This window comes from Ovis aries, chromosome 3 (assembly GCF_016772045.2).
Source record: "Ovis aries strain OAR_USU_Benz2616 breed Rambouillet chromosome 3, ARS-UI_Ramb_v3.0, whole genome shotgun sequence".
Taxonomy (NCBI): domain Eukaryota; kingdom Metazoa; phylum Chordata; class Mammalia; order Artiodactyla; family Bovidae; genus Ovis; species Ovis aries.
In genome coordinates, this window is record NC_056056.1 from 212,063,315 (window position 1) to 212,085,461 (window position 22,147).

General features: G+C 52.0%; 1 protein-coding gene across 7 annotated transcripts in view; it reads left to right on the forward strand.

Annotated features, from left to right (window-relative positions):
* The window catches only part of CRACR2A (calcium release activated channel regulator 2A), a 153,775-nt gene that overhangs the window by 79,091 nt on the left and 52,537 nt on the right, over nt 1-22,147 (forward strand). For all 7 annotated transcript variants that reach the window (XM_042247631.2, XM_042247635.2, XM_042247632.1 and 4 more), the window contains 3 exons: nt 7,856-7,967; nt 9,850-10,033; nt 14,181-14,327. In XM_042247631.2, the coding sequence (XP_042103565.1) occupies nt 7,856-7,967; nt 9,850-10,033; nt 14,181-14,327 (443 nt within the window). The remainder of the gene's footprint in view (nt 1-7,855; nt 7,968-9,849; nt 10,034-14,180; nt 14,328-22,147) is intronic.

The following is a 22,147-nucleotide window of genomic DNA, read 5'->3' on the forward strand; positions in this document are numbered from 1 at the left end:
GTGCTCTCTTTTTCTGGTCTATACTTGCTGTCTGACTTGGGAGCTGTTTTCTCTGACTTGATTGTGGAAAATAGTGATTGCAATATAAGTTTCTTGAAGACATGTAGAAGAACCTTCTGGAACACAGGTAGAAAGGCACTGACTTGTTGCCTTGCAGCACAGCTCTGAGTTGTGCTCAAGCCACTCCCACGAGGTGCTGTGACTCTCAGCTCTGTGGCCAGGTTACTAAACCAAACTCGGATCCACTGTCCCATGCGCCATAAAGCTATCTATCCATGCTGGGTTGTGGGAAAGGAAATGTAGCATTTATTACCGGGTCAGGCAAGGAGCCCAGGACCTTCAAGCTCCCTGAGGGGTTTCAGCAAAGCATCTTTAAAGGCCAGGTTTGGGAGGGAGAGTTCCAGGGTTTGTGATCAGTTTGTGCACAGTTCTTGATTGGCTGATGGTGAGAGATCAGAGCGCTATCAAGGGGTTCAGGTGATCAACCCTCGGGCTCCAGGAAGCCCGGGGGCTATGTACTCATGATCATCAGGTATATGACGTCTTCCATTTGGTGGTGGTTTTTATCATCTGTAGAACAACTCAGGCAATGTGCTTCAGATACTATTATCTAGGTCTTTCATGCTAAGTCACTTCAGTCATGTATGACTCTGCGACCCCATGGTCTGTAGCCCGCCAGGCTCCTTGTCTGTGGGATTTTCCAGGTAAGAATACTGGAGTGGGTAGCCTTCGGAGAGGATCTAAAGCAGAGGATGCTGGGGAGGGGTCTGTCCTGGGAAGGCCCCAGAGGGTCCTGCTTGCTTACATCAGCACCAGCAGCCACAGACAGTGTGGCCCGCCCCCAGACGGGCCTACTTACCAGTACTGAAATGAACATTGTATGTCATTTTCATGTGTCACTAAATATTGTCCTTTTGATGATGTTTTCAACCATTAAAAAATGTAGAAGTCATTCTTAGCTCAGTGGCCATAGGAAAACAGGCGCTGGGTCCCACTTACAGGGCGGGGGGGTGGTTTGCCCCCCCGCCCCCGGTCTGGAGCCTTCCTGCCGCTAATGTAAAAGTTCTTCCAAGCGTCTTCCTGCAGTCTCTCATGCTGCAGTCGTGGTTTCACCTGCCCAAGACTAGAGGAAGCATAGGTTCTGCTGGAACTCTGACAGCATCTCCCCCACCCCTACCAGCCCTCACTTATCTGCCAAGTGCATTTTAGGTGGGGGACATACAGCGATGTTAAGGGGATGAAGACCCAAGATGGGCAGGTTTTCTTTTTTCCCCCCATCTTTTTATTTTGTACTGGGGTACAGCCGATGCTGTGGTAGGCTGCTGCCCCAGTGCTCCTGTTCTTTCTCCTGAGTAATGACAGGAAGTCCACTTGCAGCAGGTGAGACGGGCTCCAGATGTCTGACAGGTGCTCAGAGCAGCGGTGGGCAGCCAGCTGGCCCAGCAGGGCAGGACAACAGGTAGAAAGGAGCCGGTCTCGGGGATGGCTGGTTGCCCTGAGCTCAGGCTCCAGGGGCAGACATCCTGCCACTGGACCCTGATCTGCGTGGGTGCACAGGGTTTCGGCAGGGATGTGAGGGTCTTCAGCCCTGCCCGTGTCCCCGCCACACCTCACACCCTCCTCCACAAGGAGCCCCACTGTGTATCCCTTGGGGATCATTCCTGAGACAGCTGGGGTGAAGACTGCTTTGCAGGGAGGGGTCCCTTACGGAAGCAGAGTCGTGGGCTGGAGGGTCCTGAGTGAGAGGCTGAGGGACACCGAAGGGCCAGGCTGGAGAAGGGGTTGAAAGGACCCCTCCAGCTGGGAGAGAGCTGGAACTGGATGGGCAGTCTGCAGCCTCATAAACCCCGTTTCCCCATTTTTTAAGAGAAGTCTGTGGGCTTCTCAGGTGGCACTTGTAGTAAAGAAACTGCCTGCCAGTGTAGGAGTCACAGGCGATGCGGGTTCAGTCCCTGGGTTGGGAAGATCCCCTGGAGGAGGGCATGGCAACCCACTCCAGTGTTCTTGTCTGGAGAATCCCATGGACAGAGGAGACTGGAGGGCTCCTGGGGTCGCACAGCCGGGCAGACTGAGAGACTGAGCACCCGAGAGCAGTTTGATGACGTCACCAGTGCCAAGTGCACGCCTCCCGACACCGCCTGCGGTTTCTGGGTTAGCCAAGCTATAAAGAACCATCCAGCAGCCGGCCAACCAGCCAAACCCGGCTGCTCCCCATTTCTGTGAGCACAGTGTTACTGGAACCCTGCTGGCTCTTTGCATACCCTCCGCAGCAGATTCCAAGTTACAGCTCAGACTTTTAGAAGCTGTCACAGAGGTGCACAAAGCCTCAAAGAGGGACCATCCAACTCTTACAGGAGAAGCTGGATGACTCCTCAATTAGGGTAGCAAGGAGACTCTTAAAGAATTTTACGGAAAATTGACCACTTTTAATCCTGAATCTGCAGCTTACTGGCAGTGTGCATTTGTGTGAGTCTCTTAACCCCTATAAGCTGTAGTTGCTCATGTATGAATTATTTAAAACTACCCCCCCCCCAACCCGGTGCTAGAAGAGAGTCAGACACCCATGTTCATGCAGAGCACTTAGCCCTGAGCTGGGACCTGAAATCTCCCTATAAATGCTCACTCTGTGTGTGTGTGTGTGTGTGTGTGTGTGTGTGTGTGTGTGTGTGTGTGTGTGTGTGTGTGTGTGTTCATGGTGGTGGGAAACTTATTTATACCCTGATTCTTAATCCCTAGTGTCCTCCACGTTGTGATGCTTTAAAATTGTGTGTGCCGGTGTGTGCCTGCTAACTCACTTGAGTTGTGTCCGACTCTGTGCGACCCCATGGACTGTAGCCCACCAGGCTCCTCTGTCCATGGGATTCTCCAGGCAAGAATACTGGACTGGGTTGCCACGTCCTCCTCCAGGGGCTCTTCCTGACTCAGAGATCAAACCCTTGACTCTTACACTCCTGCACTGGCCGGTGGGTTCTTTACCACTAGCGCCAGCTGATAAATCCACTAAAAGTCTCTTAACCGTTTCTAAGTGGCTGTTTCAGTGCTTTTCAATACATTCAGGTTGCTGTGTAATCATCACTCCCTCTCAGCTCCAGAACTCTTCTTATTTTGCAAAATAGGAACCGTCCCCATTAAAGCCTACCTCCTCATCCCCCTCACCTAGCCCCCAGGACTATCCCGCCTTATGTCTCTATGGATACGGCTCCTCTGGGGACCTCATGTAAGTGGAATCATATAGTGTCCATCCTGGTGTGACTGCTGTATTTCACTGAGCAGAATGTCTTCAAGATGCCACGTGGCAGCACTGATCAGAATCTCCTCTCTTTTCAGGGCTGTGTAAGATTCCATTGTACCTATTTATCATATTCTGTTTATCCATTTAACCGTCAGTGGGCACTTCTGTTGCTTCACACCCTTGCCTGTGCACCATGCTGCTGCGATCAGGGGTGTACAAATACACTTGGCGGCCTTGCTCTCAGTTCTTTGGGGTGTGTACCCCAAAGCGGGATTGCTGGATCTCAGGCGATTCTATGTGTGGTGTTTGGAGGCGCCCTAGCCAGTTTCCACAGTGGCTGCACTGTCACACTGGGAGGTCAGGTGAGTGTCATCTGTTCTGCCTCCAAGGTCAAGAAGGGACATTTCTGCTGGAGAGTGTCCCCTCTGGTCATCTCCAACAGGCATTGATCTCGCTTGTGTCCAGTCTGTGGGAGCAAACGCGGTTATGCTTCTTAGAAGACTTTTGGCCACGTCTAGGGATGTTCTTTTTTTTTTTCTTTTAATTCTGTTTATTAGTTTATTTATGTTTGGCTGTGCCAGGTCTTTGTTGCTGAGCGGGCTTTTCTCCAGTTGCGGCGAGCGGGGGCTTCTCTCTAGTTCCGGTGTGTGGGCTTCTCATTGCGGTGACTTCTCTTGTTGCTGTTCACCGGTTCCAGGGCGTGTGGGCTACAGGGGTTGCACACTCAGGCTCAGCAGTGGCAGCGCCCAGGCTCCAGAGCACATGCTCAACAGTCGTGGCTCAGGGGCTTAGTTGCTTCTGAGCACGTGGAATCGTCTAGGATCAGGGATCAAACCCACGTCTCCTACATGGGCAGGCGGATTCTTCACCACTGAGCCAGCAAGGAAGCCCTGGGGACATTCTTGACCGGAGTGACTGGAGAGGGTGATGCTGCTGGCGTCTACAAAGCATTGTCCAGGGATGCTGCTGAGTGTCCTGTAAGACCCAGAGCAGCTCTCTCCCCAAGAAAGAATTCTCCATCCTGAAATGTCAGTAGTGCAGAGGTTGAGACACCTGTCTAAAGCCAGTCGTCAGCCTGGACCAAGCACCTCAAAGCACCAGGCAGAATCAAGGTAGAGCCCACCTCCAGACCTCACAGTCCTGTTCTGGAGACATTGGTTGTGGCTGGGCTCAAACATAGGGACAGGAGTCTGAACAGGAGACTGTGGGAGAAGAGGAAGACTTCAGTCTGGCTGTAAAGGTGGATCCCTTGTGGTTTTATCCTTTTTTATGAAAGTAAAACTCACTTCATCATCTTAAGAAGCACATTATAGACAGGAGGAAAATGAAGGTATGATTTCCACCCCTCCCTCCAAGTGCCACCCTCCGGGGAAAAACCAGTGTGCAGGGCTGGTATGTGTCCTTCTGAAACTTTTTTTTTTCTGTGTACATACGCTCAGTTTTATTCTTTTAAAATGAGATCGCAGAACATTGTTCATGTGCAGTTGTTATTCTCTTTGCAAAGTTGACTTCATTTTGTTGGTTTTCTCTTTAGTGAGTGTTTCCCTTATGTGTGTTTGAAGCTATGCAAACCTTAGTTTTACGCTGCAAGAGACACGTTAGGGGCTGGCGGCCTGGGAGACAGAGGCTCTGTCCTGCTGGGCTGCAGCAGGAGACAGCATTTGTCCCTGGCCCTGGGAGCCTGCCCCCTCAACACGGCTGTTCTAGGGCCTAGGCTCCTGTTCTAGGGCCTAGTTTATCAGACCTTGCTGAGCATTTCCAGGGGGCTGGTCAGGATCTGGAGTGGGTGGGGTGTCTACCAGAGCTCCGTGAATAGGAGTTCAGAACCGCCTGAGATCACTCGTAGTCACTTGTTTATTGATTCGCTCATTCAATAAGTGAACTAGTTGCAGATCCCTGGGTTGTCAACATTGGGCCAGATCCTGGGGGCGCAGTAGTGAGCAAACATGAGTGGGGCCCCTCTTCCCAGAGCTTCCAGGCCAGAGGAGCAGACATTTATCCACTAATCACATCCATCAGGATGTGAAGTACAAAGTGAGGTGAGACTTGTGAATGAGTGCAGCGTGTTTCAGGGAGTCTGGGTCTCTCCTAAGCTGGGGGCTGCCAAGCCTTCCTGGGGAAGTGATGCCAAGAGGCAGGGATTGAGGGTTAACTGGGAGGCGGTGGAGGGAGGCCAGGGTTTGGGGGGCGTGGACTTGTGAAGAGCTGGTTGGGCTGTGGGCTGAGTAAGGAGGGTGACCCTGCCTCCTCCCCAACTCCCTCCATCCTCTGCCTGCCTGTCCAGGTGGAGCTGAAGGGACACAGGCCCTACCCATGAAGCAAGAGTCTGGAAGGCTGATATGGGCGGTACTGGCTGGGCAGATTTTGGTGGCAGGGGTGGGATAGAAATGAGACAAGGGAATTAAGGAAGGGGTTCTCAGAGAACCAGTAGCCCACAGCAGAGGCCCTGAAGGAGAAATCACTTTTTTATCCCAGGCTGGCCTCCACTGTGACTTCAGGCAAATCTCCGAGCTTCACGGGTTATCGGCACCATGGAATGAATCATCGCGTCCCTCTCCATTTGGCTGGGCTCCCTTAGTTAAAAATGCAGACAGCGCTAGGTACCCAGGGGACAAGAGCAGAATAAGTTGGTTTTACACAGCTCTGCAGGCCCGGAGACAAAAGATAAATAAGAGGTAATTATGGTTATTAAGACTAAAGGATTTTGCAAGTAGGGCCCATGAAGAGGGGTGAAGAGATCTAGTGTAGGCAGTTTGCCGAGGAGGCTGGAGAAGCCCTTGGTGTCACTCTGCCGGGATGTGAAGACTGAGGATGACTCGGAGGGTGTTAAGATTGTCGTCCTCCCGCCCCTCAGTTTCAGTGACAGCAGGAGGAGGAAGCTGGATTGAGATGGAGACAAGGCGTGGGGTTCTGTCATGGGAAGGACTTGTGCTCAGAAGTGCTGTTGGATTCAGAAGTGGTGCCAGAGATGGGGTGTGACCTAGCTTTTCCTGGGTGATGCTAACAAGAGCAAGGGTACCCACCTGTTGGTGGTTAGAGGCAATTTGAGGGCCCCACTGACTCTGAAATTCCTTCCAGCCCATTTCTGAGTCCAGCACGGAGACCACATTTTATTATCTTTTGCATTTTTATTTATTTGTGGCTGTGGTGGTCTTCGTTGCTGTGAGCAGGCTTCCTCTAGTTGCGGCGAGTAGGGGCTACTCTCTAGCTGCAGTGTGTGGCCTTCTCATTTTGCTGGCCTCTCTTGTTGCGGAGCTTGGGCTCTAGGGCACGTGGGCTCTAAAGTGAGGGCTCAGTAATTGTGATACACGGGCTTACTTGCCCCACAGCACGTGAGATCCTCCTGGACTAGGGATCGAACCCATGTCCCCTGCATCGGCAGATGGATTTTTAACCACCGGACCACCAGGGAAGCCCGAGACCACACTTTAAATATCACATTCAGGCTGAGAGTGGGAGAGAGGCAGATTATCACAAGGAAAGGACTGGAATCTCGGTTTTCAGCCTGCCTCCAGTGGGATGCCTTTAGCTTCAGAAGAAGTTAATGGACTTCCCGCTTGCCAGATTGACCCCCCTCCTCGCCCCGTATCCTCTGCCTTTGGCTTCGGCACAGCTGGTTCATGGATTGTTGATAAGCTAGAGATTTTGTTCTTTGCTTGGCAGATGCACTTCCAGAACCTGCACGCACAGTCTCACTCCCCTTCCTTTAAGAAAAAAACCCATTCATATTTAATTCAATGATTCTAAACGGCTCCCACACCATCCTGCCTCCCCACATTGTGATCTATCACCGTCTTCCGTAATGCACGTACCTGCCAAATTAATCTTTATGGCTTATCAGCGAGAAGACTGCGGAGGATCAAGCTGAGTGTCTCTCAAGTTATGTCATGGGTGCTCACAGCTGCCAGCTCTTTCTGACTGTTCAGATGGGCGTGTGCCTTCCCTCGTGCGGCTCCGTGCATTGTCTTCAGCTGTCTGTCACTTCCACAGTAAGAAAATCTGTGCAGCCGTCCCCAGGGGAACAGGAGGAAGGGAGAGGGACAGCTGGGTTCTAATGAACTCCCTCGGGGAGTCACCACTGGGAAGTTTTGATTATTAGGGTGCAAGAGGGTGCTTGCTTCAAGGGTGCAAATTAACCCTAGCCTGGGGCCACTGCGCATCAGGCAGAGGCCAGGGGGAAGCTCAGCTTTGTTCTTCATCTGTCCGTGTCTGCCCTTCCCTCGCTGGGTGATTGGGGCAGCCCAGGACCAGGTCCAGTGACCTTGCACCCCACTCGGCCAGTTTCTATTTACAACACAAATACTCTTGTCCAGACTTTAAGCCAGTGGCAGTTCATGTTTTTTCAGTAGTTGAGAGCCCACCTGGGAAATCCTATATATATTAAGTTATATATAAATATAGTAAGAAATATACACATATTGACTTATAAATCACCCAGCAAGTTGCCAAACAGATGAGCAGGTACCCAAGAGATGGTGGAGTCCTAATATTCAGAGGAGAAGGAAGGTGAAGCTTCAGAATCCAGCTTCTGGCTGTCGTCAGCCGGGGATGGAAGGCGCTGCCGCCCCCAGGCAGCCCTCTGTGATGAGCAGTGCTAACCGCGGCAGTCTGCATTCTTTTCAGAGACTCCATAAGGAGCTGCCCCTCAGCTTGGAGGACCTGGAGGATGTATTTGACGCCCTGGATGCTGATGGCAACGGCTTTCTGACCCCAGAGGAGTTCACCACTGGATTTAGTAAGTTCTGATGGGTGCTGGGGCCCCAGGGTACGGGTCAGCCTAAAGCCACATAAGGGTTTCCCAGGCAGTGCTAGCGGCATAGAAACCGCCTGCCAATCAGGAGACGTAAGAGACGCGGGTTGGATCCCTGGGTCAGGAAGGTCCTCTGGAGGAGGAAATGGCAACCCACTCCAGTATTCTTGCCTGGAGAACCCCATGGACAGAGGAGCCTGGCGGGGGACAGTCCGGGGGATCGCAGAGACTCGGACACTGAGCGTCTGAGCACAGAGCCCCATGAGGAGCAGCTCTGCTCCATCATCTCTGAGGCAGCATGTTGTACACCCACCCTTTCCTGCCTCTCGAAGCTTCCAGATTGTGGGTCATTTGTTCTCTTTTCATGTGCCCTCCATCCCTGCTCACACCACTGCCCGCTTGGTGCCCACCCCCTGGAGAACGGCAAGGAGCGAGCAGAGGAGCTCTGCAGGGAGGCTCGGCATAAGAGGGGAGCTGAGGTGGGGTTTCCAGCCTGTCTGGGACCACAGAGAGGGAGGCTTACATGGCTCATTGCAACCTGGCTGGCTGAGTCTTTCAGGCTGAGGGGCACCCACTTTCACAGGAATTTGTAAGGGGTTTGAATAGACCAGTTGTTCTCAAAGTGACCAGGAGGGAAAGAACTGAGATCCATGAATGAGATTAAAAAAACAAACAAACAAACAAACAGTTACACCATCAGATCTGATACTGATCAGTTCAGTTCCGTTCAGTTCAGTCGCTCAGTCGTGTCTGACTCTTTGCGACCCCATGAATCGCAGCACGCCAGGCCTCCCTGTCCATCACCATCTCCCGGAGTTCACTCAGACTCACGTCCATTGAGTCCGTGATGCCATCCAGCCATCTCATCCTGGGTCGTCCCCTTCTCCTCCTGCCTCCAATCCCTCCCAGCATCAGAGTCTTTTCCAATGAGTCAACTCTTCGCATGAGGTGGCCAAAGTACTGGAGCTTCAGCTTTAGCATCATTCCTTCCAAAGAAATCCCAGGGTTGATCTCCTTCAGAATGGACTGGTTGGATCTCCTCGCAGTCCAAGGGACTCTCAAGAGTCTTCTCCAACACCACAGTTCAAAAGCATCAATTCTTTGGCGCTCAGCCTTCTTCACAGTCCAACTCTCACATCCATACATGACCACAGGAAAAACCATAGCCTTGACTAGATGGACCTTAGTCGGCAAAGTAATGTCTCTGCTTTTCAATATACTATCTAGATTGGTCATAACTTTTCTTCCAAGGAGTAAGTGTCTTTTAATTTCATGGCTGCAGTCACCATCTGCAGTGATTTTGGAGCCCAAAAAATAAAGTCTGACACTGTTTCTACTGTTTCCCCATCTATTAGTACAAATACAGGTCAGGTAAATCACCATGCATCTGCCTCCTTCCAGGAACCTTGTATTCGCTTAGACATCTCTGATGCCTTTCCTGACCTTCAGAAATTGATAACTGACTTGTAACGTGAAGCACAGTGATGCTGGTGGCCAGGAGGACTGGGTGATAACATGAAGCACAGGGAGCCGGGCTGCTGGAGTGTGATGGGGGGAAGGCCTTAGAGAAGGAATCCAGGAAGAGATCATCTGAGGCCAGCCTTTAAAGTTTTGAGAACTACAAGATGCCATTGTACCTGCCATGCAGTCTGCCTTTCCCAGGTTCTAGCATCCCTAGCAGAATCTCATCCAAGTAGGAAAGACACAGAATCCAGAGCATGTCATCCAAAGATCTTTGCTCTGAAGGTCTGACCTCCCTTTTCTGTCTCTCGGCTGAACCTCAAGTGATTCCTGGCCACTGAGAAAGTGAAGGTCTTCCTTGGTGAGCATTGCCTAATTCAGACCCTTGTGCCCATGTGTCCCCCAGGTCACTTCTTCTTCAGCCAGGATAACCCAAGTCAGGAAGATGCAGGTATGCAGCTGGCCCAGCTCCAGGAGGAGAAGGTGTATCAGAGCAGAGGGGACGAGGACCTGGGCGACATGGACAAAGATGAAGAAGCCCAGTTCCAGACCCTCATGGACAGACTTGGAGCCCAAAAGGTTTTGGAAGAGTAAGTGGTGACATCGACCTGGGGGAGGGGGCCCAGCCCAGGGACAACCTCTCCATCTGCCCCCTTCCACCTTAATGCTCATGAAACCCTCAGCCAGGTCCCGGGTCTCTGCTTCCAGCTAGACAAGTGACCCAGGGCAGCCTGCCCTTGGCCATGACCTGGCTGGGTGCTAGGATTTAGGGCTCAGACCTTGCTTTTTGCATTATTTTCATGGGAAACACCCTGATCCCCTGATCTCTCACTCTCTGCTGTTTATACTCAGCACGGTCCTTGGCTTAGTCTCCTTCACTTTAGGGGTGCTCACCCACCGGAGGGTAGTGCCAGGCTTTGAGGGTTTTCAATGAGTTGCACCTGAGGCTTCCTGTCACTGCCTGCTCACCTGCATCTCCACCTCCGCCGGATCCCTGGGTCTGCAGTGCATCCCTTGTGCTTCTGCCAAAGGCACCTTACGTGGACGGGACTGCATGTCCGATCCCTGAGCCGAACCAAACCTGTTCTGGAAGCGAAGGTGGGAGGTGGACCCATTTTCACCAGCTCATCACTTGGGCGATCAGTAACTCAGCTGAAAATTTTAGATGGTTGCCACTTCAAACCAAACATAATACTCCCATTTTTTTCCTTTTTGGCACAAAGTATTTTATAAGAAAGAGACACATAAATGTAAGCCCAGGCATTTTCAGTGAAATGATATCAAGGGATGTCGTAACAGGTGGAAACTAGACAGAGGCCTGAGAAACGTGGAATGACTTCTGTCCCCCGTTCCCATCATCACCTTTTGCCTCTTCGTGTTGGGGTCTCTGGGTCCTGGGTTGGGAGTGAGTTTCATGAGGGGCGGGAATGTCCTGATGATTGGAGCTGCTGTGTCTGGAGCTTGGAAAGAGGAAGATTATGGAGGAAAAGGATGAAGAGGAAGAAGAGAGTGGTCTTCACACAACATGTGGGCCAGGCTGGCGAGAGTATGGGCAGGCCAGAGGGGACACCAGACCCCACCTCTACAAGGACAGGAGGCCAGAGCCCAGTGACCATACCCATGACCCTGTGAAGCCTTGTCCTGGAGGAGGGGGCAGGAGAGGGCCTTGTGGGGGCCAAGGGACTGTCATGAAAGCCAGGTGCGTCTCTGTCCACTCATCACTTCCAGGCCAGCCACCTTACAGAGGCTGTGCAGAGGACCTCTGTCAAGGGCCCCGGGCAGGGCTGAGCCCGCATGATGGCTCCTGCAGAAGAGAAGGTTCCAGGGAAGAGTCGAACAGCGGACAAAACCAACACACAGAGTAGGGGGCCTGGGGACTTTCCTGGTGGCCCAGTGGATAGGAATCCGCCTGCCAATGCAGGAGACGTGGGTTCGACCCTGGTCTGGGAAGATCCCACATGCCTTGGAGCAACTAAGCCTGCGCTCTGGAACCAGTGAGCCACAACTACTGAGCCTGCATGCTGCGACTACTGACGCCTCCATGCTGTAAGGGCCCAAGAGCTGCAGCTACCAAAACCAGCAGGCCCCAGAGCCCCTGTACTGCAACCACTGAGCCTGTGTGCCCGAAAGCCTGTGCTCCACAACAGGGGAAGCCTCTGCAAGGAGATCGCGTATCACAACAAAGAGTAACCCTGCTTTCCAAAACCAGAGAAAGCCTGTGCGTGGCAGTAAAGACCCAGCACAGCTGAAAATAAATGAATAAAATTATATATATACATAAATTAAGATGGTGCCCGGGCATTGCAGTTTTCATTTAAGTTAAACACTGTAACATGAAACATGAGGGGGACCATCCAGACCGCAGGGCCCCAGACGAGGAAGCAGAAGAGGCTGGGAAAATTTCAGAGGTCTTTAAAGCTCTCACCAATCAAGATGACATCTTGTTGGTTCATGTGTTGTTCCAGAAGCAGGGGATGGACTGACCACCCAGAACCCCTTCTTACCCGCTACCCCTACATCCTTCCAAGAGAGTGACCCTGGCCTGGTCCAGATGTGGCAGGCAGAACACCCGGACTCCCAGCTTTTCTCAGTGCTCTGGCTGGCTGAGTGATTGGGCAGCTGATCAGCCTTGGCTTATCTTCATCCAGGGTTCAGAGACTTGTTCCTTTTCCAGAAATTCGGGGCTTCCCAGGTGACACAGTGGTAAAGAATCTGCCTGCCAATTCAGAAGAAGTGAGAGACATGGGTTCAATGTCTGGGTTGGGATGATCCTCTGGAGAAGGAAATGGCAACCCATTCCAGTATTCTTGCCTGAAAAATCCCATGGACAGAGGAGCCTGGGAGGCTACAGCTCATAAGGGCACAAAGAGTTGGACATGACTGAGTAACTGCCCAATACGCAAAAAAAAAAAAAAAAAAAAAGGTGCAACCACAACTGGGTGGTTCAAAGAGCTTTGAAGAGCACCACGAGGTCTGCTAATTTCAGAGGAGGCTCGAGCCCCAATGGCTCACTGCCAGGTTCCACTAGGAACCTGAGGGATGCAAGCAGACAAGCCTTGGCCAGTGAGGTGCATCTTGAGTTTATCAGGCATTTACTTCATGAGGGGCAGCCTGCCTCAGTGATGGAGGGTCGCTGTGGTATCACTCTGAGACCCTTCATCTCAGAACCCTCTGTGCCATCTCCATTGTATCTACAGTACAGTAGAGTGGATGACATGTTCTGTGGTGGGGGAGGGCCGGGGAAATGGAACTCATTCTGGAAAACAGGGAGGCTCCTTACCTCCCTTTCTCTCATTTCTAAAATCTCTCATGTCATCCAATTCAGTGCTACATTTTCAACAAGTAATAGATACCTGTTGGATGGATGGGTGGATGAGTGGATGGATAGATGGATAGATGGATGGATGCATGGGTGGGTGGGTGCGTGGATGCATGGATGGATGGACGGATGGGTGGGTGGGTGGGTGGTTGGGTGGATGGATGGATGCATGGATGCATGGATGGATGGGTGGATGCATGGATGGATGGATGGATGGATGGATGGGTGGGAAGGTGGGTGGATGGATGTTTGGATGGATGGATGGATGGGTGGATGATTGGTCTAGGTGAGTTGGTGGATGTTTGGATAGAATGGAGCAAGGAAAGGAAAGAGAGAGGGAGAGACAATTGGATAGATGATCAGATAACTGACCAGAGCCAGCCTCACTTCTTTGTGAGCCTCCTCTCTGCTTGGTGCAGAGAGTAATATCTATGCCCCAGGCACATTGCTAACATGGCACCATCAAGTATTACTTTTGAATACAATTTCTCAGATATCGTGCTTGTTATACAAGCACAAGGGATTTTATTCTTTATCCTGAGGGCCCCTGGTTGTAGCTACCTTCGGATCATAGTGGCTTTGGAATTTAATGGACTGCAAATCAGATTGCTCTCTGGCTGTCTGTTTGATCACTGGCTGTAGACTGTTGAACCTCTCCAGAGGGAGAGCGGGGGCTGAGGCGTGCCACTTCCCACCCCTCCCCTCCCTAATCACCATGACCCTGTATGTCTCTGTTAAGTGCACACACACGAGCCCAGGGTGCTGGCTGGGGCGGGGGTGGCGCAGTACTGGGCTCATCACTCTGAGTCTGTCTCTCTGCCTGCTCCGTCCTGCTCACTCTCCACTGTCTCCCCGTGTGCACACTCGCATCTCTCAGACTTGCTCCTTCCCTTCCTCTCACCTATCAGTCATGCTGCTGCCTCTGGGCCCCAGTGGGGCGCAGTGTCTTCCCTTCCATTCCCTGCAGTGACAGTTGTTTTCAGCCACCCGTCAGCTGGCACGTCTTTTCCTCTCAGCCGTGAGGATCGTCCTTCCTGGGGCGACAGGCCTTCTCCTTCAACTCCACGACGCCTGTCCTCACAAGCCCTGGGCTCCTGTCCTCCTGCTTCCTCAGACAGGCCTGAGCTTGCCTCCTGGCTCCATCGCTTTGCAGCTGAGTGACCTGAGATGTCTCATTCACCCCTCTCCGTCCGTCTCCTCACCCTTAAGCGGGGGTGTTAGCAGCACCTGCCTCACAGGTGGCTGTAGGACCAAATGAACAAACATTCATAAAGCAGCCAGCATGCAGCAAGCACTCAATAAATGCCAGCCCCTGACGTCACTGTCCCGACCACAGTGATGATGCTCCCGGAGCCTCAGGGTGTCCCAGGAAGCCTCGTGCCCACACTCCTGCCTCAATGCTCCTTTTTCTCTTGCAGTGAAGCTGATGTCAAGCAGCTCTGGCTGCAGCTTAAGAAGGATGAGCCTCACTTACTGTCCAACTTTGAGGATTTCCTGACCAGAATCTTCTCACAGCTCCTAGAAGCCCACGAGGAGAAGAATGAGCTGGAGTGCGCCCTGAAAAAGTGGGTACCCGTGTCAGCCTGCCCTCTGCACAGACACGTGCAAACCAGGAACACCCTTTCTGTCTTATATCCAGCGATGCCACCTTTCGGCCATCCACCCGAGCTGGGCCTGGGCTTGAGCTGACACTGTGTGTATGTTTCTAAGCCCTGGCTCATGTGTACTAGGCCCTCAGCTGTGCTCAGCACTGTGCTATCTTGTCTGTACAACTCATTCGGATATTTATCATCATCCACATTTTACAGATAGGGAAATTGAGGCAGTGGAAGGGTAAGTAACACATCCCCAGAATTCACAGCACGTAAGAGGCAGTATGTATTCCATTAAGCCAGATAGGCTGGTACCCAAGAAACCACCTTACTTGCCTCTGGGCAGTCAGGCCCCAGCATTTTGGGACCTCAGGCTGGGAGGAGTCGCCGTCTCACTGAGGAGGTCCCAGCGCCTCCTCTGTGGATGTTAGAAGTAGAACCAGGAAATCAGGAGCTCTGGGTCTGAGCCGTGTGTGGCTCTCTAGCCAGCTAGCTCTGTGACCTTGCTCTGCTCTCTTGACCTCTCTGAGCTTCGGTTTTTCTCACCTGTAAAATGAGGGGTTGGATTATTTTCTGCCGCTCATCACTCCATCTCTGACCCCAGCCTTGATCACCCGCAAGGAGCCACAGGAAAGTCAGGTGACACCCCCTTGTCCCCTAGGGAGGTGGGGGGCCTGAGTGGCCACAGTGACCCCACTCAGGGCTTAGAATCTTCCCTGCAGGGGGCCCCTCTGTGGCCTGCACCCCCGCAGGGAGAGACTTACTTCAGAGCCTTTCAGTCCTCACATCCATCTGTAAGTGGCCTCCATTCGTGCTTTTGTCCCAGTTTAATGATGGTTATAAAGTTCGTGAGCTGAAAGTCAAGGTCACTGTCGGCTGTGTGGGAGAAGTTAGTTCAGCCAGGAGTTCCAGCCCTCTGTGTCCACATCCCGGCCAGCTACCCCTACCCCGGGTCAGCCGATGGAGTCCACCGTCGGCTGGGGAAGGGGTCACTGAACTATCTGGCAGTCGATTTCCCAGAGGCCTGTAGCAAGCAGAGCGCTGAAACGGGCATAGGAGCACCCCGAGCTCCCGCCCAGGCCCTGCCACCGACCAGCTGTGTGACCTCAGGCAATGCGCTTTACCTCTCTGTGCTCCTGTTTCCCTACTGGCAGCCTTAGAGAACAGGATTGGTGCTGTTTAAACTTTCTGATGGAGACTCATCAGAAGAAATGCACTTGACTTTGGAGCTCACACACGCTTGCATGTCTGAGTAACTGAAACCAAAGTTTCATGAAACATGCTCACTCTCCTTACATGTGATGAGCTCTGAGGTTTTCTATTTTATAGCGCATGCATACTCAGTCGTGTCTGACTCTTTGTGACCCCATGGACTGTAGCCCACCAGGCTCCTCTGTCCATGGGATTTCCCAAGCAAGAATACAGGAATGGGTTGCCATCTCCTCCTCCAGGGGATCTTCCTGACCTAGGGATTGAACTGTGTCTCTTGTGTTTCCTGCATTGGCAGATGAGTTATTTACCTAGGAAGCCCAGCAATAAGAAATACGCAGTAGGTCCCATTGGAGTCTCTGCATTCTCTTCTCTTCCCTTAAAGAAAGAAAAAGCATTCATCATATCCTGCTTCCCAGTTCTATCTGAACCAGGTGATCCCTGGAGGTCCTTGTAGCTCAAGGCAAACAAGAAACTGAAACTCCAGAAGGATCAGTTCAGTTGCTCAATTGTGTCCGACTCTACGACCCCATGGACTGCAGCACGCCAGGCTTCTCTGTCCTTCACCATCTTCCAGAGCTTGCTCAAACTCATGTCCATTGAGTCAGTGATGCCATCCAACCGTCTCATCCTCTGTTGTCCCCTCTTCCTCCCACCTTCAATATTCCCCAGCATCAGAGTCTTTTCCAACGAGTCAGCTCTTCACATCAGGTGGCCAAAATATTGGAGCTTCAGCTTTAGCATCAGTCGTTTCAATGAACACTCAAGACTGATTTCCTTTAGGCTTGACTGGTTAGATCTCCTGGCAGTCCAAGGGACTCTCAAGAGTCTTCTCCAACGCTATAGTTCAAAAGCATCGATTCTTCACTGCTCAGCTTTCCTTATAGTTCAACTCTCACATCCATACGTGACTATTGGAAAGACCATAGCTCTGACTAGACAGACCTTTGTTGGCAAAGTAATGTCTCTGCTTTTTAATATGCTGTCTAGGTTGGTCATAACTTTTCTTCCAAGGATACAGAAGGATACTGGAGAAGGAAATGGCAACCCACTCCAGTATTCTTGCCTAGAGAATCCTGTGGACAGAGGAGCCTGGTGGGCTGCTGTCCATAGGGTCACAGAGTCAGACACGACGGAAGCGACTTAGCAGCAGCAACAGAATACAGAATAGTTAAATGGGAGGCTTTACAAATAGCTCAGGTGAGGCCAAGTGATGCTGGGACATCTAGGAGGCGAGTTTGGGAGTTTGGGCTTATTTGAGGGAGGGACACATTCTGGTTAGCGAGAAAAGGAGGTATGGAGAATTTTTAAAAAATGTATTTATTTGGCTGTCCTGGATCTTAGTTGTGGCACACAGGATCTTTAGTTATGGCATGTGGGATCTGATTCCCTGACCAGGGATCGAACCTGGGCTCCCTGTATTGGGAGCACAGAGTCGTAGCCATTGGACCCCAGGAAAGTCCCCTGGGGGAATGGTTTGATTTGGGCTAGAGTCGGGGGAACCCTGGTGACTGTCAGAGCATCTCCCAGGCTCCCCCTTGAGCCGACTGTTCAGTCCAAGGTCTAACTCGTCAGTCTATCTGGGACATGTGCATCACCCAGAGAGGGTGACAAGGCTTGACTGCTGTGGGCCTCCTGGGGCTGGGCACCAGGGCACGGCCGCGTGTGACTAGTAGCTGGCATGTGAGAGATGTGGGTTTGATCCCTGGGTCGGGAAGATCCCCTGAAGAAGGAAATGGCTACCCACTCCAGTATTCTCACCTGGAGAATCCTGTGGACACAGGAGCCTGGTGGGCTACCATCCATGGGGTTGCAAAAGAGTCAAACACAACTAAAGCAACTTAGCACGCATGCACAGCGGGCACTTACTCTGTGCCAGGCTGAGCTGGGCAAACGGAACACAGAGTCCTCATCTCTGAGGAGTTTACAATCACGCCCAGGAGGCAGAGCCGTAAAAATTGTGCCGCAGAGCCAACCAGAAAATCCCTGGGCTGTTGAAACACTCGACAGCGTTGCCATTGGCAGCAGCAGTAGCCTCGGCTTCCCCCTCCTTTTCTGAACCACACACCTCGGTTCTCTCTCCCAAGGGGCCCAGAGAAATGTGACTAACCTGGGGGCACTCCTGGCCCCAGCTCCCAGGCTGGCTGTGCCCCTCATGGTTAGTTTTGCTGCAGTGAGTGAGGAAGGGCCCCCAGCATCCTCCAGGGTCACCTCCAGGCTCTGGGAGGGAGGAGGATGCAGCGGGTGGGATGCTTGGGGGTGACATCTTGATGTCTGGAGACTCGAGGATTCAGATAGTGTCAGAAACAGCGCGGGGCCTTTCCTCCCTGCTGGCGATTTCATTTTCTGACTCTGCACCTCAGGAGCAGGGGAAGGAGGCAAGTCTGGGAGCCTTCGACCTCCCCCCACCCTGTCCCTTGGAACAGGGGTTGAGAAACCCTCAGATTTGGGCTAGAATCTGGGTTCGGTGTTTGGTGCTGCTGCATGTCCACGGGCAAGCAGCCACGACCCAGTGGGGTGAGGCAGGGGCAGGTCGAATGCAGGGACCTTGGGCTAATGCCCAGCTCCTCTGCTGCACCTCCAGAGGTGGGTGCGTGCCCTCCAGCGCCTCCACTTCCCTCCGAGGAAAAGGAGATCCGGTCGCAACCAAGCCATTCTTCTCTGCATGTACCATGCAGAGACTTGGAGAAACTTATACTTTACCTTAGGAGACACATGAGTAGTTTAACATGAGAAGACTTGTGGCCATCAGAGTGATGAACTCTTCCACTGTAGAAAGCATCTTGCCATTTATGGTGATTCAGGAAAAAAAAAAAAAAAAGGCTTGGGCTTTCCAGATGTAGAACAGGGCTGCCTGGAGGCAGCAGCAACAGTAGGGATTCTGGAACCACACCCCAGGAGGACCCCATTGGCTTGGTCTGGAGTGGGGGCTCTAAGTCCACATGTATAAAATCTCCTGACTTTGGACCAGAGCTGGAATATGCTGGAGGAGTTGCTGGATTGAGTTCCTTACCAGGATCTAACCCTGAGAATGGGGGAGAAAATGGATTAGGCTGTATCTGGGGAGTGCTTTGAGCTCTTTGAAGAGAAGTGCTTTCGAGATCAAAGGCAGCCTCGGCTCCATCTTCTGCAGCTTGGAGCCTGGAAACACCCCCAGGCTGCCCGTTCTGCATCCTGGGTGGACCACCCTTGGCCTTGGCGAGCTTAGCCCACACCCTCGTTGGCATCGGTCCCTCATCTGCACAGTGTTTCCTGGTCCAGATGTTCAGGCCTTGGGCAGTTTCTCAGGAGCGTGGAGGTTGGCGGGGGTGGGCTGCACTTGCAACTCCACCCTCCCGGCCACTGTCCCGCTGCTGTCCGTGCAGACTCACTTCCCTCAGCCCCGAGAAGGTGTCCCGACCAGGAGGGAAGGTGTCTCACAACCTGACAGGCAGCCCAACTGGGACACCTGGTATCTGAGACAAGCCTGAGAGCTGGTGTTCTGTAATGGAGGCGGGGGGCAGGGGGAATCACTGTTTCTTTGACCTTGCCACCAGATGGGGCAGGGGTCCCCAACCTCCGGGATCTAATGCCTGCTGATCTGAGGTGAGCTCATGGAATAATAATAGAAATAAAGGGCACAGTTACTGTAATGAACTTGAATCATCCTGAAAACAATCCCCCCCCAACCATCACCTGGGCAGGGGGGAATTATCTTCCATGAAAATGGTCCCTGGTGCCAAAAAGGTCGGGGACCACTGATGGCAATTAAAGCCTTGTGTGTATGACCAGTAGTCCTTGTGATGAATCTTAGCTGTGTGGTTCTGGCAAGTTAGCTTGTTTCAGAATGACCACAGGCTCTGGGTTAAAAGGTAGATCCTTAGGTTCCTACCCCAGAGGGTCTAAATCAGTATGTCTTGGGGGTGGGTTCTGAAGCAGATAGACCCCAGACCTCACTGAGAAATGCTGTCTAGCTTCTAGAAGGTGTGTGTGTTAGCCACTCAGGGGCTTCCTTGGTGGCTTAGATGGTAAGCAATTCACATGCAATGCAGGAGACTCAGGTTCGATCCCTGGGTCTGGAAGATCCCCTGGGGAAGGGAATGGCAACCCACTCTTGTGTTCTTGCCTGGAGAATTCCATGGACAGAGGAGGCAGACTGGTGGGCTACAGTCCACGGGGTCCCAAAGAGTCGGACACGACTGAAAAAACTTCCGGAAGGTACCAGCCTGCAACAGGCACACCCTGGCTCTTCCAGTCTATAACTCCTCTCCTGTTCTCTGAGTAGAGGGAACTTCTCGGGGCGGGCCCTCGGCCATGAGGCCACGGCTTAGTCACGCCCGTGTTTTTTTAATTGGTATCCTATCATCAGAGGCAGAAGCACATTGTTAACTTTGCCCTGAGAGCAGAAGGAACAGTGAGGATGATTGTGCTCTATGGTTACTGGGAGCATGATTTGTACACCTGACTAATGAAGAATGGTTTGCTTTATAGGCTGGGATAAAGCTGCAAAGTTGGTTTATACAAGGCAGCAGAATCTAATTAGGGAGAAACCATCCATCTTGAAAATCCAATTGGCGATTTTACAGCCTTCGCAGAATTTTCAACAAACTCGTATGTTTGCCTTTCATTCAGTGATACTCTAATCCTGTGTGTGTGTGTGTGTGTGTGTGAGAGAGAGAGAGAGAGAGAGAGAGAGAGAGAGAGAGAGAGAGAGAGAGAGAGAGAGAGACAGACGACAGAGAGACTGAGAGAGACTGCTTTCAGGGGAGCAAGAGAACCCTAGTGAATTTTTCTAGCAAGAGCCTCCCTTTGCCTCTGGAGACCGCAGTTGCAAGGAAAAGGCAGCAGGGAGCGGTGGCGAGTCTGCGTCCCAACCACGAAGTTGGCGGAGGCGGAATGCGCTTCCATTTTCTTCTCTGGCAAAGAGCAGACTCACTGAGATGCTTCTGGCCCAGGGTCTCCATTCTGTGAACAGAGCATGAGGGGCAGGGGTCGGGGAGACAGGGGAAGGGGGCAGCCCTTAGACATTCAGCCCCGCTCCTCGCCCCCGTGCTCTCTCACTCCACAATTGACAGACACCAGATGCAATTTGGATGCTGACAATCCAGAACACAGAGATGTGGAATTGTCAGCTTTCTTTTTAAAAATTTTATTGGTGTATCGTTGGTTTACAGTGTTATATTAGTTTCTGCTATACAGCAAAGTGAATCAGTTATACATGCATATATGCTGTGCTCTGCTTAGTTGCATCTGCCTCTGTCTGACCCCGTGGACTGTAGCCCACCAGGCTCCTCTGTCCATGGGGTTTCTCCAGGCAGGAATGCTGGAGTAGCTTGCCAAGACCTCCTCCAGGGGATCTTCCCAACCCGAGGATCAAACCCAAGCCTCCCACATTGCAGGTGGATTCTTTACCATCTGAGCCACCAGGGAAGCCCATATATCTACATGTGTGTGCATGTGTGTGCGTGTGTGTGCGTGTGTGTGCGTGTGTGTGCGTGCGCACACGCGCATGCTAAGTCGCTTCAGTCAGTCCGACTCTGAGATCCCTTGGACTGTAGCCCACCAGGCTCCTCTGTCCATGGGATTCTCCTGGCACAAATACTGGAGTGGGAAGCCACTCTCTTCTTCAGGTAATCTTCCTGACCCAGGGATCGAACCCAGGTATCCTGCATTGCAGGAGGATTCGTTATAGCTGAGCCACTGGGGAACCCATATATATGTATATGTGATATATAATATATCTCTTTAAAATTCTTTCCTCATGTAGGTCATTACAGAGTACTGAGTAGAGTTCCCTGTGGTATACAGTAGGTCCTTATTACTTGTCTGTCTTGTATATAGCAGTGAGTACATGTCAATCCCAATCTCCCGATTTATGCCCCCAGCCCCATTTTCCTCCCCAGTAAACTTACCGCTTAAGTTTACCGTAAGTTTTTTGCATCTGTGCCTCTATTTATGTGTTGTAAATAAGTTTATTTGTACCATTTTCTTTAGAGCCCATGTATGTGATATCATATGCCGCGAGGACAGGCTGGAGGGCATGGGCTGGGAGTTGAAGCCTGGGTTCTCCCGCCGCTCTGGCCCCAGGAACCAGGTGACCACAGACTGCCCCCCTCCCTGCCTCGACCCTCATTTGCCTTCCTGTGGACACACAGGACACTTGTCTGTGATGGGAGGGGCTCTTCCTCTCTCTGCATCTGCCTCTCTCCGGGCTCTGCAAACCAGAGTCCACAGGCAAACACATGAAATCAGAACGACCCCTCTCCAAGGCCTGTGGCCATTGCTTAAGCTGTCCTTTGAGTTCAAGTTTCTGAAATGTATCTAAAATGCAGACAAATGCTGCTTATCCTGTCCAAGGTCAAAACTACACCTCCATTTAGGGAAGGAAGACATGGCATTGTTTCCTGGAGTAATTTCAGCACATCCTGCCTAGAACCTGGACACTGGACCCGGGGATTTTCTGAGACCCTTTGTTCCTAAGGAAAGGAAAAGAAGAGAGCAAACTGGGGGAAAAAATATTTTGACCAATTAATAGTCGACAGCGGGAAGGCCTCGCCCATGTGCCGTTAGCTGGGGCCCCAGGGTGCTGAGGATTAAAATACTCT